We start from the raw sequence: 17136 nt of genomic DNA, 5'->3' as shown, positions 1-17136 counted from the left end.
AACTTTTTTCTGTAACGTTTAATTTTGTGCTGGATAAAAAAAAAACGAACATTTGGAACTCTAAAATGTTTTTGTGTTGTTGAATCGATAATGTAGAAGTCATAAAATAGAAATCTATAACAAAGTTTGTATGAAAAAAAAATAGTGCATCTAAGACTTTTGCACAGTACTGTATGTCTTTTTAGGATAATCCACAGTGATGCAGAACAGGTTTGGGGTGACTGCAACTTGATCTGAGAAGAAATGACCAAAGAACAGCAGCGCCAGGGTGAAAGAGAGGCTCTGATGACAACCCGGTACAGCAAGTCCAATCGAGAATCTGGTTTTGTTTTGTACGTTTGGGTTTTTGTACTAAAGCACACAACAACAGGACTGAAAATTTAACCGTCTTTCTTAGTACAATGACAACCACAGCATGTAATGTCTGATTTGGGACAATCAGACAATAGAAGGTCTCAGAACAGAAGTGTGACTTTCAGGGGTTTGGGTTTAAGAGCTCACACAATGCTAAAAATCAAACTATAATACTTTTCTTGCCCGATCATCATCACTGTACTTTGAAAAAAGTTTTTTTTTTTTTCCTTCTGCATTTGTGCTATGCAACTGGTAATATGGGAAAGCTATGGCGTAAAGCAGGGCTTTTCAAAGTGTGGGGCGCGCCTCCCCTAGGGGGCGCCAGAGTTCTTCAGGGGGGGCGCAACGTGAGGAAAAATAAACCAGAATAAGTTACTATTGCGGACATTTAGTGAACTTCAGCTAGCCTTTGCCAGAGACAAAATGGATCGATTTTTAGTACCTAAAGCTGCAGTGAGTGAGGAGACAGAGTCTGGGCCAAGCAAAAAAAAAAGAAGGAAGTATGACCACGATTATTTAAAGTTTGGATTTTCATGGACTGGACCTGAAGATGCTCCACTGCCACAGTGTGTTGTCTGCCAAGAGGTGCTAGCTAACGATGCTATGAGATGTTTAAAATGTGCAAAACAAGATTAAAAAAAAAAAAAAAGCACAGATGTTTAAAATGTGTAAAAAAAAATGTTTTAAACGTGTAAAAAGATGTTTTCAAAAAGCACAGATGTTTTAAAATGTGTAAAAGAAAAAAATTAAAATGTGTACAACAACCATTTTTTTAAATACGAATGGAACATTAAGTATAGCAACAACAAAAATTGTGTGTGTGTGGGGGGGGGGGGGGGGGGGCGCTGTTGTTTATTTGCTCTCTGAGGGGGGGCTGACTCTCCCACACTTTGAAAACCCCTGGCGTAAAGTTTAGGGAAGCAGCTTTGGGACCAAAAGGTTGCTAGTTTGATTCCCTGGTCCAACAGGAATAGCTGAAGTGCCCTTGAACAAAACACCGAACCCCCAACGGCTCTATTGCAGTTATGCAATATTGGAAAAAGCAAGCAGTTCGGATTCGTCAAGGGGGTGGAGCTAATTTTCTCTTTTAAAATAATGCAAAGTCTTATTGTAAGGAAATATAACTTTTTTCTCCGTAAAAAGCCGTTCTTCTTTCTTAATAAGAGGTATCCTTAATAATATAATTTGATTATTATAGGGGACTGAAAAATAACAAACTGAACCTTTACAATTCAGTAAGCGCGCACACACACACACACGTACGTGTCTCATGCATGACAAAATCTCCTACTCACAGTTTTCTGCAATATGGATGGCAGTCTGGCCTGGAGTACAAACGAGCACCAGAAGGAAAAGGGCACAGAGGAGTGGGAGAGGGCGAATTAGGTGGCGCCCCCTGCTGCCAGCCTGCTGTAGTATCCTGGTAGGCATTGCTCACTGTTCCATCAAAGCTCCACCTGCTCCCTGGCTCAAACACACTGTGAGGATAACCTCCAAACAGCACACACAATCAACACCTCGTCACTCTCTCTGCTCCTCCTGCTCCACCAGTGCAGCTGATCTCCGCAGCTTCTCTCCACGTCCTTCTTCTTCACTGGCTCCTTTTCTTATCCCCTCCCTCTCTCTCTCTCTCTGTGTTTGTATCTCGAAGGTCCACCCCTCCTGCTGTCTTCCAACTGGGGGGAAAAAAAAAGAGAGAGAATGAAAGGATGAGTGAGGGAGGTGGAGAAGGAGGGAGGAGATCCACGAGTGCCAGAAGAACTGAAAAACAACATGGTCCAGGAGAAAGGAAGACGGACGAACAAAGACAGAGAGGGGACAGAGCGCATCAAAAAATCATGTCGTAGCTTGACTGTTTTAAAATAATAAAAAAATAATATTCTGGTTGAAAATGAAATGGACTTTTTGCTGCAAATGTAGTCAACCAACTAAGACTTTTTTTTTTTTGGTGTATAACATCCAGTTCCAGTACAAGTTTATTAAAAATATCACCGCATTAAAAACAAGTGCATCAATTAAGACTTTTTTTTTTTTTTTAAACATTCAGAAGACACCTAATCAAAACAAGTCAGGTCTTTCACGATTGCTTCTTCAGTTTTGCGCTGAAGGTTTGAGACGAACCTCTCGAAGAAGTAACAGTAATTAACACACAGACGAAAGAAGTAAACAATCGACACCAAATTGCTTTGCTTAAATTTAATATCTGGCTGAACTGTTCCTTTACATTAAACGTCCCTGTTAAACCTTCCATCTGATTAACGCAAATTAAAGCTAGCATCTAGCTCAGTGAGCAAACACCACAAAATTAGCCTCATTAAATGTACGTTATTCATGCACCTGTCACAAATGTGGACCTTTTGATTTGATTATATACTTAATTATACTGTATGAGTGGGTAAAAACATCAGGGAAGCAAGAGGAAAATGTATTCACTATACTGTAAAGTAGTACATACAGTGGTGCTTGAAAGTTTGTGAACCCTTTAGAATTTTCTATATTTCTGCATAAATATGACCTAAAACAGCATCAGATTTTCACACAAGTCCTAAAAGTAGATAAAGAGAACCCAGTTAAACAAATGAGACAAAAATATTATACTTGGTCATTTATTTATTGAGGAAAATGACCCAATATTACATATCTGTGAGTGGCAAAAGTATGTGAACCTTTGCTTTCAGTATCTGGTGTGACCCCCTTGTGCAGCAATAACTGCAACTAAACATTTGCGGTAACTGTTGATCAGTCCTGCACACCGGCTTGGAGGAATTTTAGCCCATTCCTCTGAACAAAACAGCTTCAACTCTGGGATGTTGGTGGGTTTCCTCACATGAACTGCTCACTTCAGGTCCTTCCACAACATTTCCATTGGATTAAGGTCAGGCCTTTGACTTGGCCATTCCAAAACATTAACTTTATTCTTCTTTAACCATTCTTTGGTAGAACGACTTGTGTGCTTAGGGTCGTTGTCTTGCTGCATGACCCACCTTCTCTTGAGATTCAGTTCATGGACAGATGTCCTGACATTTTCCTTTAGAATTCACTGGTATAATTCAGAATTCATTGTTCCATCAATGATGGCAAGCTGTCCTGGCCCAGATGCAGCAAAACGGGCCCAAACCATGATACTACCACCACCATGTTTCACAGCTGGGATAAGGTTCTTATGCTGTAATGCAGTGGTTTCCTTTCTGCAAACATAATGCTTCTCATTTAAACCAAAATTCTATTTTGGTCTCATCCACAGAACATTTTTCCAATAGCCTTCTGGCTTGTCCACATGATCTTTAGCAAACTGCAGACAAGCAGCAATGTTCTTTTTGGAGAGCAGTGGCTTTCTCCTTGCAACCCTGCCATGCAGACCACTGTTGTTCAGTGTTCTCCTGATGGTGGACTCATGAACATTAACATTAGCCAATGTGAGAGAGGCCTTCAGTTGCTTAGAAGTTACCCTGGGGTCCTTTGTGACCTCGCCGACTATTACACACCTTACTCTTGGAGTGATCGTTGTTGGTCGACCACTCCTGGGGAGGGTAACAGTGGTCTTGAATTTCCTCCATTTGTACACAATCTGTCTGACTGTGGATTGGTGGAGTCCAAACTCTTTTAAGGTCCTCAGAAACCTCCTTTGTTCGTGCCATGATACACTTCCACAAACATGTGTTGGAAAGATCAGACTTTGATAGATCCCTGTTCTTTAAATAAAACAGGGTGCCCACTCACACCTGATTGCCATCCCATTGATTGAAAACACCTGACTCTAATTTCACCTTCAAATTAACTGCTAATCCGAGAGGTTCATATACTTTTGCCACTCACAGATATGTAATATTGGATTATTTTCCTCAGTAGATAAATGACCAAGTATAATATTTTTGTCTCATTTGTTTAACTGGGTTCTCTTTATCTACTTTTAGGACTTGTGTGAAAATCTGATGTTTTAAGTCATATTTATTCAGAAATATAGAAAATTCTAAAGGGTTCACAAACTTTCAAGCACCACTGTAGGTACTACCACACACCTTCTAGACTTCATAGGATGGGTATTGCTGAAAATGGCTTATGTTGGAAGTGCAAGGAAAAGGATGGTACATATCTCCATATGCTTTGGGAGTGTTCTTATGTTCACCCATTTTGGTGCAAAATCCTAGGAATATTAGAAGAATATAAGAAGAATGGTTGGGTTTCCCATTGCCTGCTGGACCCAGACTTTGCTTACTTGGAGACAAGTCAGTGGTACCAAGTATAACAAAACATGCATTCACTGTTGTAAAACTCTGCTGTATTACGGCGGCAAGAATTATTCTACGTAATTGGAAGTGTGTTAGAACTTTAGATTTAAAAGACTGGGTCAATGGAGTAATTAAAGCAGCTTCTTATGAGAGTATGCTGGAAAGGCTGAATGATGATAAACGAATGATTTGGGACGATTTCTGGGTACACATGAAAAGGATATAAGATGCATCTAATGACAGCTGTTGTATTCCCATGTATTGTTACTGTTATTTTCTTAAACATAATTTCTGTTGGAGATGTCAAGGTGGCGTATAGGGAAACTATGTACGGTATAGTAGGACATTGTGATGTACTGTGTGGACCTTTTTGTGTGTGTTTAAGGTTTGAACAATAAAAAGTTGAATTACAAAAAAAAAAATTATACTGTATGAAAGCTTCAATTACCGTATTGTCTTGATGCCATTTTTTCATTGCTATAATGACAGTATTAGAACATAAAGACATCTAATTATCAACACTGGACTAAGCACAGACAGAAATGTGTTTCCAGTTAAAGAAATCCAAACATCGCACATAGCCATAGGAAATAAATAATGTACTATTTTGTAATTATGATCTATGTAACGATGAACTTAAGATATTTTAAATATTGGCAAAGTTACTTACAGCTCCACATAAATATTACAGTGTTTCATGACTGCAGTTCAAATACATTCAGAGATCAAAATCTTCGACTGGGAAACATTTTTATTATAGTGATGAGGCAATTAAAGGGAAAAACGGTGGCTCTGTTATGCTGTGGGGGGAATTCTCTTATATATATTGTGCTTATATGGCAAAATAATGACATTTCCAGCTAAAGGCTCACTGCAAATCAGTAGTGAACCGTTATTATTAGAGCTGGGACTTGAGCTCAGCCAAAACTTAGCCAGACACCAAAAAATCAACAGGGTAAAGGATTTTGTAAGGGATTAGCGGCAGGCTGCCAGGTCGCTCCGTTGTGCGTAGCTGTCGATGTTTATTTTAAAAATAACTAAGTAAATTACACAGGGAAATGAATACTTAAGTAAGAGTGAAAAATACTGTTTCGTGCGTGCAGCGTGGAAGAAGAGTCTGGAGACAGAAATCTTAGTTTTTCGGTCGTTAGTCTGTGCTACTGGCTTGCCTGCTTTATTAGCATTCGCTAACATTACTGATGAACGCTACACTGGCTGGAAGGTGACTTCACTGCTGCGCTGACTGTGCCTACTCACAGTTAAGCTCGCGTTGGGGTTCGAGAGGCCAAGGGTGATAAATCTTTGGTCCGTTCCACTATAAATCAAAATCTGATTGGTTAATCAGTTCATCTGTCACTTCCTACGTAAACATACACTGCCATGGCCTTCTGTCCCAGCAATGAAGTCCTAACCAATGAGCGAGCAGCTCTAAACTCTTCTCAGCCTAGACACAACAAACAAAACAATCTCACTGGATAACTTGGTGTTAATGTTTTCAGGACGGTAACCCTTTCATTTCTGAAGCAAATTTGATAGAAAATGAGGCTGAGTTAGAAGAGAAGAATCTCATCTCATTATCTCTAGCCGCTTTATCCTGTTCTACAGGGTCGCAGGCAAGCTGGAGCCTATCCCAGCTGACTACGGGCGAAAGGCAGGGTACACCCTGGACAAGTCGCCAGGTCATCACAGGGCTGACACATAGACACAGACAACCATTCACACTCACATTCACACCTACGCTCAATTTAGAGTCACCAGTTAACCTAACCTGCATGTCTTTGGACTGTGGGGGAAACCGGAGCACCCGGAGGAAACCCACGCGGACACGGGGAGAACATGCAAACTCCACACAGAAAGGCCCTCGCCGGCCACGGGGCTCGAACCCGGACCTTCTTGCTGTGAGGCGACAGCGCTAACCACTACACCACCGTGCCGCCAAGAGAATAATTATAATGAAATTATGAAAGAATGAAAGAAATTAAATATAACATTTGAAATGCTGATATGTTTGGGCTTCTCTGAAGGTCTAGAAGACCCTGACAGTTTGCCACTGATACAAAGCTGTTCTGGCTGATAACCGTTATTCAGGAGTTGGAGCAATTTGGAACGATCTGGAATGGTTTTCCGGCACGCAGTAACTACAAGAGGGTTTAAATTCACAATTTTCTACTTGTACTTGCGGGACGATGGACAGCAGGAACCAAACTCAGAATGAAAGATGCAAGAGCCAAGTATGTTTCATCTTGAACAGGAGCATTGGCCGTGTTTACACGGCCTAATAAACTGTTGATATTTATTATAAACTGCTCATTCTGTAGACATTTTCTGTTTATCTAATCCAAAGTTATGCAGTTGTGGGGAGTGAAGTTTAGTACCGATGACATGGAAAGCACGAGTCATTCAACTTTTGAAGCTGTGTTCTTAAGGAGTTGAAATTTTTCTCCATCTCGCAATCGCAAAACAAACAAGTTGTGGCTGACAGACAGACAGACAAACATTTCATGACCGTAATTAAGTTGCTTAGTGGTTGACATTTGTGTGTCCAAGCTCGCAGTTATTTTAAACAGATTGAAATCTGTTCACTGGACCACTTTATAGGAGCACACAGAGATTCTGATACTGAAACCAGACACAAATATTTCAGGAAAGGGACTTTTCTGAAACAATCATTTACCTGATAATTATTTATGAATATAAATAAATCTCATCGATTTATTATTTTACCCGAAATCAGTTATTGAAAAGATTACCCACTTCATTTCATAACCGGATATAAATTAAAGGAGAACTGAAGGCAAATATTTGATCATCAAAATTCTATTTCTCATTTTATTAAATATATCGGAATGCATTTTTGATAGCCATTTTGTCGCTGCTATAGCAAGTTATGAGTGTTTGAAATATGCTCTGGAATATATCAGTCCATATGTCAAAGCAACGGCCGTAAACGAGATTCGTTGAGACCTGTGCGAGACATTGTAGGACGGAAGTAAAACGTACAGCGGAAATCAAAGTCACCAACATCTGCCAACGTCGTCAAAAGACGCGTGTGCGGCCTCTTTCGAATGCTGATGTGATCAAGCCGGAAGTTTTGTTTGTTTTGATAGCAATCAGGAAAGTTTGAAAAAAGTAGGCAGTAATCGTCATTTAAACTCATTTTCGTGCAATATTTCCTTTGGAAAACAGTTTTCAAAATGGCGGCACTGACACCTGGCTGACACTTCACGTTTCGAAGTCTCGTGAAGATCGTGCGGATAAGCGACGCCTGCCGTGGACCAAACGAACTAAATTCAACACGGCTAAAAACCACAGAAAACATCCTGATGTGAAATATCTCCACCTGGTTTGGGAACAGCACCAAGCAGGACAGACGGGCTCTCCAGAGAGTGGTGCAATCAGTCGAGTGCATCATCCACACTGAGCTCCCCGACCTGCAACCTATCTACACCAAGCGGTGATGGACCAAAGCCAGGAAGATAATGAAGGACCTCAGCCATCCCAATCATGGACTCTTTTCTCTGTGTTGAGGTCAGGGAAGCGCTTTCGCTCCCTTAAGGCAAACATGAAGAGAATGAGGAAGAGCTTCTTCCCTCAGGCCATTCAGGCTCTTAATCAAGACAATAGCAGACAACAACTCGGTCTCGTCACCACTTCACCCTCATTCCCCTCGTCTCTTACACCTTTTCATGCAATTCCATCTAACTAAAGTGCAATATATACAGTACATTTTTAATTAGTGCATCGCTACTGCACCTCTTCGTGCAACTTCATTACAGTGCAATATATATTTATACTTATTCTATCCACATTCACTGGATATGAGCAATCACACGCTCCGATTGGCTACTCAACTACCAGCTCATATACCGTGAGTAGAGAAAAATGGAAATGGCAGCGCGTGTTACTGAACCAACCGAAGACAAAATAAAAACTACTTGAAAACAAAACCCAAAAAAATTAATCACACACACACACACACGGAATGAAAGTATATGATGGTAAGAACATGTTTATTTTTCAAGCATTATTATCATCGCATTTTTCACAAATTGCTCCTGTCATTTCTGCTTAGAATGTAAACAAACCAGCGAAATTATTTTGTCGGACGTTTTGTGTAAAGTTTTTATTTATCGAGTTTGCAAAAAATAAAAGTAAAAATGCTCCATTTCTCAAAATCCAGTGAACGTGGATAGAATAAAACAGGTTATTCCACTCAATCTCGTCGTGCATGGCTTATAGCCGACTATCAGCTCATGTACGACTCAATTTTGTGGAATAACTGTCAAATATTCTCTATATTGTGTATATTCTGCAGAGCATTCCATCACCACATTTTTATTTTTTATTCTATTTATTGCATTCTATTTTACTCCCTTTCTTTTGTACTACCCCCCCCAAGAAAAAAAAAACAAAAAACTACTATCTTCCCGATTTATGGAGCGTTGCAATAAGCATTTCACTGCATGTTATACTCTGTACAATTGTGCATGCGACAAATTTGAATTTGAAAACCGCTCGCTCGGTGAAATAACTGAAATCCAAACGAACACAAAACAAATGTTTCATTTGTTATCCCACTCAATATGTCCTTGAATGAGATTGAAATGAATTCTACAAGTTCCACTTGAACTCCGTCTTCATCTTAAGATGAAACATTTCTATCCTCATGGATTGTAATGAATGACCCCACCCTCGTTCATACGCCACAAGGGATCAGTGCAGGAGTTGGAGGAATATGAAAGTGATGATCAGATGCTATGACCTGCACTAGATCTCAACCACACTGAACACCTATGGGAAGGGAGATTTTGGGAGAACGATGTATTTCGATGGCTCTCTCTACCACTATCATCAGGAATATCTTTAGGAAGAACGGCATTCTTCGCTCCAAGACGGTTCCAGAGACTGGAAAAACCATGCCCTGATTGCCACGACACATCCAAGCTCCTGTGGTGGTCAAGCACCTTGCAAAAAACACCCCCCGATTCTTTTCCCCCTTTGTCAGCCCGCTGTATTTATACGGAAACATACAATTTAGGACGGTATTGATTAAACAATTACAATTAGCATAATTACTGCAACATAATAACTGACAGGACGAATAATCCCTGCTATTTATGTCTTCAACTGACGCATGCTTATACGTAAATAGAAGAAATGAATGAGTAAAAATGGAAGCGGTTGCTTCCAAGTGAAAGCCCTAAAATTGCGTCTTGTGCATTTAAAGTTTTGCCTCCTTGAGAGAGTGTGAAGATAAGCATCTATTTGCGTTGGTGTCACTCGTGCAGCAGGGGTAATGGCCTCCATCCAAAATCAGTTCACGCTCTCCATCTGGAGCCGATTCTGCCAACTCGGAGCACACGATCCACGTGGTCCGAATGTATGGCGCATTTCATCAAGCTCATGCTTGATAAGTCTTCAGCACAGACACACACACAAACAGAGATCCCTGAGGACGTGTTCATGAAATCCACACAACACACAAAGTGATAACAATAGTGAGAGATTAAAGGAAGTAAAAGGAGGGAGATTGGGTTGCTGCAGGTCTTGGGACAGCAGGAAGCACAGGCTGGGATCTGCTGTAACCTGGCAGCACCATGTGCCAGGCAACAGCGACCTTGGCGAGAGAGATAAAGGTTGATGGGAGGAGTGAAAAAGAAGAAGTGTGCTTTTATGCAGCTGGGATTTGTCAGAGAGAAAGGACTAAGGAGATGCGTTCCCTCCCTTTTGGTGCAAGTTTCCATTTCGTTGATAGCTGTTCCCGTCAAGTCAGAACACTGATGGGTTATAAATATTTCAGTGCTGTTTTTATGGCTCTGACACAATGTTTGGATTGCATGCGTGAAGCACACCAGACCATGCAATAACACTTCAAGGAGGTCATATGGAAAAGAAATAATGTCAGAATGAGACTTGGATTAGATGGGTCATTAAGCACATCAGCTCCTATCAACCTTGAGCTTTAAAAGCTCCTTGAGAAATGGCATCGAGTGACAGAGAAACAGAATGGGGTGGGCTGGTGGAAAGGATGGGGGAGATGGGAGATTGTGACAGTTTAGACAGTAATCCCCTCCCTACCTACATCACACACCGTCTCTCCCCAATCAGTGTCACCTCCCATCAGTTCTCCTCCTGTCTTCTATCTCTGAGCTCGCTTTCGGTTACAGATACGGCCCCGATCAGTCAATTGATCGCACCAGGGTTTCGGCAGCCAATTACAGCCTGGCCGAGCCACTGAAAGTGGATGAATCAAGCTGCTGCGCTGGATATTTAGCAAACGGCGGGAATCAGACATGTGTGATCAGCAGTTCAGTGAGACTGGATTAGTGAGACATGCACTAATCAATCCATCACCCAGCAACATGTGATCAAATGCCAGCGCTAACTGCCAGTTGAGTGACCAAACCAAGTATGACATGCTCACAGATGCTGAGGGACAGAGAATGAGATGATGGCAAAGCGATTAATGAGAGAAATAACAGCCCATAAAAGGAGGCATCCTGCGGTGTCGGTTTGCCAAAACCAATGTATCAAGGTCCCCCAAATTCCCATTCCTCAGCAAGCAGATGAATCAGTCTGAAGAGTTTAATGATGATGACCAGGTAAAGACTGAGCACAAATCAGTAAAGCAGGAAGTGAAATATCAGTAGTCATGAAATGTCTGAATTAAGCAACAGCTAGCACCATTAGTATTATTCTATGACCAGCTAGATGACCTTGAGTTTGTGGATGACGTTGCTCTGTCGTCACACACCCACAAACACATTCAAGACAAGGTAGATCTGGATATGCCACATCAACTGGACTACGCCATCAGCATCAACAAAACCAAGGTGCTGATATAGCGGACACCCAACAGCAGCGAGCCAGTGAAAATAAACGGAAACGTCAGAGAGGAAGTCGAGGATTTCGCCTCCCTTGGCAGCATCATAGACAGCACAGGAGGAACGGAAAAGGATGCAAGAGCCAGAATGGGAAAAGCCAGAACAGCCTTTATAATGCTGCGAAACATCTGGAAGGCACATCTCAACCTCGACAAAATTGTGAATCTTCAACTCAAACGTGAAATCGGTTTTGTTGTATGGGGCAGAAACTTGGCGAACAACAAAAACACTCCGAAAGAAGATCCAGGCTTATCAACAGATTGACATAGGATCCTAAGGATATGGTGGCCAGAAAAGATTATCAATCAAGAGTTGCGGACAAGAACAAAAGAAAGAAACGCCAGTGGCAACCCAAATACAGCGAAGAAAATTGGGGTGAATTGGCCATACCCTACAGAAACCTAGGAACACCACAAGACAGTGGAACCCCCAGGGGAAAAGGAAAAAAAAAAAAAAAGAGAGAGGTCACCCCTGGAATACCTGGAGACGAAACACAACAGCAGATATCCAGACAGATGGCTCCACCTGGAAGTCACGGGAGAAAGAAGTGCAGAACAAGACAGAATGGAGGAAGATTGTCAGAGGCCTATGTTCCTCTTTGGAACCACGGGCTGAAGTAAGTAGCGCCATTATTCTTGAAGCACACTCTAGAGGACCGTAGCTAGAAGAGATATGGACTGATCAGGTTTATCGAACACGCTAAAATACTCAGCTAGGTCCAGCTACATATTGAAATAATATCTGTAGCTATTCTTCTCAGAACATGCAGCTAATCGAGAAAGCAGTATCATTCTGCAGCACAACATACTACCAACCCAGGACTCAACAAAGTAAGTAAATAGTAGACGTTTGGGTGTATCTGTTAAAATTAAAATACGGTATTGTATAAGAGCATTAACATTAGCTTTCTAGTGTACACAGAAACATTAATATTAAGACAAGCTTATTCAAAATTTAAGACATAATTACAGCAAATAGTTCAATGAAATGCAACACAAATTTCACTAAGGGCGGCATGGTGGTGTAGTGGTTAGCGCTGTCGCCTCACAGCAAGAAGGTCCGGGTTCGAGCCCCGTGGCTGGCGAGGGCCTTTCTGTGTGGAGTTTGCATGTTCTCCCCATGTCCGCGTGGGTTTCCTCCGGGTGCTCCGGTTTCCCCCACAGTCCAAAGACATGCAGGTTAGGTTAACTAGTGACTCTAAATTGACCGTAGGTGTGAATGGTTGTCTGTGTCTATGTGTCAGCCCTGTGATGACCTGGCGACTTATCCAGGGTGTACCCCGCCTTTCGCCCGTAGTCAGCTGGGATAGGCTCCAGCTTGCCTGCGACCCTGTAGAAGGATAAAGCGGCTAGAGATAATGAGATGAGACAAATTTCACTAACAAAACAGAACCTAATAATACCTCGCCAGCATGAGCTTTTATGACCCAACCTGAGCCAGTTGGAGTTTCAGTTAAATAGCCAACAGCAGCTAATTATTCATTCATCTTCAGTTAGCATGACTAATCCACCTACCAGCATTTTTTTTTTTTTTTTAAAGTAGACTGGCTTTCAGATTTTTCAACTGTAGGTCATAAAAACAAAAAGAATTTTCCCCGACACCCAGTTATTTGTGTTTAGTGGACCAAAAGCTACTGAATTCAAATCACAGACTTCCAATTTTATGTTTTTTAAATAGAACAATTAATGAATTTAAGGCCACGTAGCCCTAAAATCTCTGCTATTTTTTCCTGCTTCACCATGACCCAATTCAAGATACTACGTCATGCACCATCACGTGGTGGGCTTTCCCCGTTCGCACAATGCCTTGTGCGATACAAATTTGAAACAGGAGAGAAAAATAGAGGATGCGAATGAAATGTGAAAGAGCGACTACAGTAACAGAAAGTGAGATGTTATGTTATATATGAAGGAAAGGAAACAGGAAATATCAAGCTAATAAATATCGGCGCTCAGCGAGCACCTCGGTGTGATCAGCTGTTCGTTTAGCGACAGAATGATGGAACTGTCAGCGCACGCTCAAAGGGAAACCTGTAGATGGCAGAAATCCAACACTGTGGATGCCAGCTGCTGTAGAGTAAAACCCAAAAGAAGAAGAAGGTGGTAAACCTGCGCATGCGCACACTTGGACTTCCTCTGTCTGCTTGACTGCGCAAAGCGAGCGATTTCATGCACATTATCTGCTTTAATCCCCTCAAATTAAATCACTTCTCAGCCACAGAATGGCCTGATTTTTTTTTTTTGAGATATTACAGAAATAAACATTTCACAATGACCAAATTTCACTGATTTTCTGAAATTAAAAGGCCGTCTAACTTTAAGGTTGGAGGAATCCCATGCAAACACACAGGGAGAAGATGCAAAACTGTGCACAGACTACTGTGCACCTGAGCTCAGGAACAAACTGAGGACCCCAGGGCTATGGCGTTCAGTAGCTGATTAGCTCCAATTAAATGCTAGTTAGCTACCTAACATTAGGCAAGTTCACTCCGAGCTTATAACTAACCACAACACTTATTATACCGTATATAAATCGCTGCATCTTTTATGAAAGACGTGATTTATCAATCCTTTTTTTATGAAAGCTTCAAGTTACAGTTACAGAAAGCCTGATGATCATTGACATGTTTTTATGCCTTATCCATTCTTCTCTGTTCAAATTGGAATTTTGTGGCTTTCACTCACTCACGCTCCTGTTCAGCCAGGGGCTTATGGTCAATCAGCCACTTTGCCCAGCAGGAGGCTTCATCTGCTGGGCTGCAGCTGGACTCTGATGATTGAGGGTTTTTGACAGCCAAATTGCTTGGAAATTTTTATTGCATAAAAGAGTCAAAACAGGCGGCACGGTGGTGTAGTGGTTAGCGCTGTTGCCTCACAGCAAGAAGGTCCGGGTTCGAGCCCCGTGGCCGGCGAGGGCCTTTCTGTGCGGAGTTTGCATGTTCTCCCCGTGTCCGCGTGGGTTTCCTCCGGGTGCTCCGGTTTCCCCCACAGTCCAAAGACATGCAGGTTAGGTTAACTGGTGACTCTAAATTGACCGTAGGTGTGAATGTGAGTGTGAATGGTTGTCTGTGTCTGTGTGTCAGCCCTGTGATGACCTGGCGACTTGTCCAGGGTGTACCCCGCCTTTCGCCCGTAGTCAGCTGGGATAGGCTCCAGCTTGCCTGCGACCCTGTAGAACAGGATAAAATGGCTAGAGATAATGAGATGAGAGGAGTCAAAACATGCTTTTATTGGTACCGACTGGTCATATTAAGTGTGTAGGGTATTCAATCAGTTATAGCACCAACAATCTCTTGCCTGGTTGCACAGTGTTCTTAGATATCAGGATTGAAGAAGCACTAGAAGAGGTTTATATATTGGAGTAATTTCATTCCATTGCTTCCAGTGGCCCTGAAGGGCAAATCATAACGACGAACAGGAGAACACAACCACAAAGCAGAAAACACAATGGCAACTCGGTAAATCACAATAGCAAATAACAAAACAGCAGCAAAACCAAAAACACAACGACATTAACTTCTACCAGAAATAGTAGGACCGTGCTATTGGCAAGGCTCATCACTGATTGGACGAACACACTGTCCGTCTTTTTAACCGGAAGGAAATACACCACACGCGCCATTTGGATCCAGGCCTCGCAAACGGTAAAGCAACCAGGATGCAGGAAGAAGAAATACTGGCAAAGTAGTCATAGGTTACTCTTTGATATTGAAATGTCCCTCGGTGTATTCCGTGCCAATATTCCTCCTTCCTGCGACTCGGTTGCTTTACTGTTTGTGAGGCCTGGGACCAAATGGCGCATTTTCTTATGGTTAAAAAGACGGACAGCGTGTTCGTCCAGTCAGTAATGATCCTTGTCAATGGCACGTTCCTATTATTTCCAGCAAAAGTTAATGTCATTGTTTTTCTGCATTATGGTTGCGTTTTGTTTTAATTTGTTAAAATTGTGTTTTTGCAAATTTTTTTGGCTTTGTGGTTGTGATTTGCCCTTCAGAGCCCCTGTAAGTGACGGAATGAAATTACTTCAACATATAAACCTCTTCTACTGCTTCTTCAATCCTGATATCTAAGAACACTGTGCAACCAGGTAAGCGATTAAAGTTAAAGTGTGGAACATATTAATTGATAAAATGGATACAAACTGCTCTATATCGTCTTACAAATGTAATCTTAAAAATATTTGTTATTTAATGATGTAATCGACTAATAAGTTAAAATAGCAACTGCTTGTCAAAGGAATATGAATACATTTTTTTTTCTGTATATATATATATATATATATATATATATATATATATATATATATAGTTTGTTGTTGTAAAGTTGTATTTTTTCCGTTCTTTTTATTTTCTTGTTCTTTTTTTTTGCTGTTTTGTTATATTTTCTCCTGCAGTTTATTTTGTGCTGAGAATGGCGTTTATGTAAATAAGTATAGGGACACATACGCCATTAGGTGTCTAGTCCTCATTGCCAAGAATCTTGTACATATCTTTTGGTATTATAGATGTGTGTGTGTGTGTGTGTGTATTCTTGACAAAATAATAATAATAAAAGATTGTGTTCATCCAATCAGTGACTATCATCGTTGATGGCACATATGGTATCTACTATTTCCGGTAGAAGTTAATGTCGTTGTGATTACCCATTTTTTGTTGTGATTTGTCCTTCAGGGCCACCGTAATTGCTTGAAAGATAGATACTCAGTGTATTGACACAGCTAAAACAATGAAATGTGTTGCCTCATAACTGAATCCAGCAGGTTTTCCACACCCAAATAACACCCCTTGGTTCTTCATCACAAGCCAAGCCAATGTTCTAGAAACTCTAACCTCGTTTAGTTATTTACGGGTCGTTATCAATACCAACTTGAGTTGGGATGATCATATAGATTACATAACTACCAAGATAAATAAGAAGCTGGGTCTTCTCAGGTGAATCAAATCTGGTTTACCCCTAGAGGCTCAGATTTATTTTTTTTAACAGTTATATCTTGCCTATTTTCGACTATGCAGATATCATACGGGGGTGATGGGGAAAGTCTGTTCTTATGGCACAACTTCAAGTTCTCCACAACAAAGCAGCACAAATAATTTTGGATTTACGTTTTTTTTCCATCAGGAATAGAGGCCTTAAAAAAGCTTAAGTGGAAGCCGCTCAGCCGGAGACATACTGAACATCGAGCTACTTTCATTTCCAAGTGTCTAAACCAGCTGTTCGCTCATAAGTTTGAAATGTATTTCAATAAGGCTTATCACAACTATAACAGTAGATTTAACAGGAATATTTAAAAAACAAGAGCCAAGAGAAACTGAGGCTTGTGGACATCTACAAATTTTGCTGTAGACGACTGGAACGTGTTCGATAAGTCCTTGAGGGAAGTGACATCATTAAGAAAGTTTTAAAAAAGCCTCTGTAAAGCAGTTTTCTAGTCAGAAAAGACCTTTTATATTTGAAATGCACAATTTCATAACTGCATTACTTTGCCTGTATTACTTTTATATTTTTTAATTTATATTTATATTTTTTGAGGACCCTTCTGGAAATCAATCACTTACTGTGACATTGGCATTCCCAGGAAAGATCAATTAAAAAAAAAAAGATTAAAGCTAGATGGCCTTTCGATTTCATAAAATTGGTGAAATTTGGTCCCGTCTGAAATTTGGTCATTGT

At 41.0% G+C, this 17136-nt stretch overlaps 1 protein-coding gene across 5 annotated transcripts in view; it reads right to left on the bottom strand.

The window, feature by feature from the left end:
- Positions 1-17136, bottom strand: part of l1cama (L1 cell adhesion molecule, paralog a) — a 169354-nt gene that overhangs the window by 74043 nt on the left and 78175 nt on the right. For all 5 annotated transcript variants that reach the window (XM_060938503.1, XM_060938502.1, XM_060938504.1 and 2 more), the window contains one exon: positions 1650-2030. In XM_060938503.1, coding sequence (XP_060794486.1) covers positions 1650-1785 — 136 coding nt within the window. In that variant the 5' untranslated portion in view covers positions 1786-2030. The remainder of the gene's footprint in view (positions 1-1649; positions 2031-17136) is intronic.

The sequence above is a fragment of the Neoarius graeffei genome, chromosome 13 (genome assembly GCF_027579695.1).
Source record: "Neoarius graeffei isolate fNeoGra1 chromosome 13, fNeoGra1.pri, whole genome shotgun sequence".
Lineage (NCBI taxonomy): Eukaryota > Metazoa > Chordata > Actinopteri > Siluriformes > Ariidae > Neoarius > Neoarius graeffei.
Note: the sequence above shows the minus strand (reverse complement) of the source record. Positions and strands in the feature narration are given on the sequence as shown.